The sequence below is a fragment of the Lottia gigantea genome (genome assembly GCF_000327385.1).
Source record: "Lottia gigantea unplaced genomic scaffold LOTGIsca_920, whole genome shotgun sequence".
NCBI classification, from domain to species: Eukaryota; Metazoa; Mollusca; class Gastropoda; family Lottiidae; genus Lottia; species Lottia gigantea.
The window spans coordinates 7511-9425 of record NW_008711015.1 but is presented as its reverse complement, the minus strand read 5'-3'; the positions used below and the strand labels follow the sequence as shown (position 1 = coordinate 9425).

At 26.3% G+C, this 1915-nt stretch overlaps 1 protein-coding gene across 1 annotated transcript in view; it reads left to right on the top strand.

Annotated features, from left to right (window-relative positions):
• LOTGIDRAFT_176287 (hypothetical protein) overlaps positions 1-1513 on the top strand; it is a gene marked incomplete at both ends in the record, with an annotated part of 2007 nt that extends 494 nt beyond the window's left edge. The window contains 6 exons of the mRNA XM_009068701.1: positions 346-401; positions 686-689; positions 730-785; positions 1070-1073; positions 1114-1169; positions 1498-1513. Coding sequence (XP_009066949.1) covers positions 346-401; positions 686-689; positions 730-785; positions 1070-1073; positions 1114-1169; positions 1498-1513 — 192 coding nt within the window. The remainder of the gene's footprint in view (positions 1-345; positions 402-685; positions 690-729; positions 786-1069; positions 1074-1113; positions 1170-1497) is intronic.
• Positions 1514-1915: the final 402 nt, after the last annotated feature.

Below are 1915 nucleotides of genomic sequence, written 5' to 3'. Positions count from 1 at the left end.
TTGATTTATGAAGAGAAGTAAGAAAGTTATAGTTGATTTAGAATTTTACGCGTCATAATATTGTATAATACTTATATAGCCATTTTGAGAAATTGAGTATAAAAGTAAAATGGTTCTCACTGGCTAATGAATGAATATATTTGTATGATTTTTGGACAGGATATTCCAGATACATTGTAATGCAAATTGAAACAATGAAATAATTTTAAGCTTCCATACAGACGTCAAAAAAAAAAAATTTCTGCAGTGTTTATTTGTACGAATATACTTCAAGCTATTTACATTGTATTTTCAACTTTAGTCAGGTAACAAATTTGTTTATTCTGAATTTTTTCTGTTTTTCAGGTTTTTGTTAGACTGAGAAACCTAAAACTTTTTACCAAATTGATTTATGAAGAGAAGTAAGAAAGTTATAGTTGATTTAGAATTTTACGCGTCATAATATTGTATAATGCTTATATAGCCATTTTGAGAAATTGAGTATAAAAGTAAAATGATTCTCACTGGCTAATGAATGAATATATTTGTATGATTTTTGGACAGGATATTCCAGATACATTGTAATGCAAATTGAAACAATGAAATAATTTTAATCTTCCATGCAGACGTCAAAAAAAAATTATTTCTGCAGTGTTTATTTGTACGAATATACTTCAAGCTATTTACATTGTATTTTCAACTTTAGTCAGGTAACAAATTTGTTTATTCTGAATTTTTTCTGTTTTTCAGGTTTTTGTTAGACTGAGAAACCTAAAACTTTTTACCAAATTGATTTATGAAGAGAAGTAAGAAAGTTATAGTTGATTTAGAATTTTACGCGTCATAATATGGTATATTGCTTATATAGCCATTTTGAGAAATTGAGTATAAAAGTAAAATGGTTCTCACTGGCTAATGAATGAATATATTTGTATGATTTTTGGACAGGATATTCCAGATACATTGTAATGCAAATTGAAACAATGAAATAATTTTAATCTTCCATGCAGACGTCAAAAAAAAATTATTTCTGCAGTGTTTATTTGTACGAATATACTTCAAGCTATTTACATTGTATTTTCAACTTTAGTCAGGTAACAAATTTGTTTATTCTGAATTTTTTCTGTTTTTCAGGTTTTTGTTAGACTGAGAAACCTAAAACTTTTTACCAAATTGATTTATGAAGAGAAGTAAGAAAGTTATAGTTGATTTAGAATTTTACGCGTCATAATATTGTATAATACTTATATAGCCATTTTGAGAAATTGAGTATAAAAGTAAAATGGTTCTCACTGGCTAATGAATGAATATATTTGTATGATTTTTGGACAGGATATTCCAGATACATTGTAATGCAAATTGAAACAATGAAATAATTTTAAGCTTCCATACAGACGTCAAAAAAAAAAAATTTCTGCAGTGTTTATTTGTACGAATATACTTCAAGCTATTTACATTGTATTTTCAACTTTAGTCAGGTAACAAATTTGTTTATTCTGAATTTTTTCTGTTTTTCAGGTTTTTGTTAGACTGAGAAACCTAAAACTTTTTACCAAATTGATTTATGAAGAGAAGTAAGAAAGTTATAGTTGATTTAGAATTTTACGCGTCATAATATTGTATAATGCTTATAGAGGCATTTTGAGAAATTGAGTATAAAAGTAAAATGGTTCTCACTGGCTAATGAATGAATATATTTGTATGATTTTTGGACAGGATATTCCAGATACATTGTAATGCAAATTGAAACAATGAAATAATTTTAATCTTCCATGCAGACGTCAAAAAAAAATTATTTCTGCAGTGTTTATTTGTACGAATATACTTCAAGCTATTTACATTGTATTTTCAACTTCAGTCAGGTAACAAATTTGTTTATTCTGAATTTTTTCTGTTTTTCAGGTTTTTGTTAGACTGAGAAACCTAAAACTTTTTA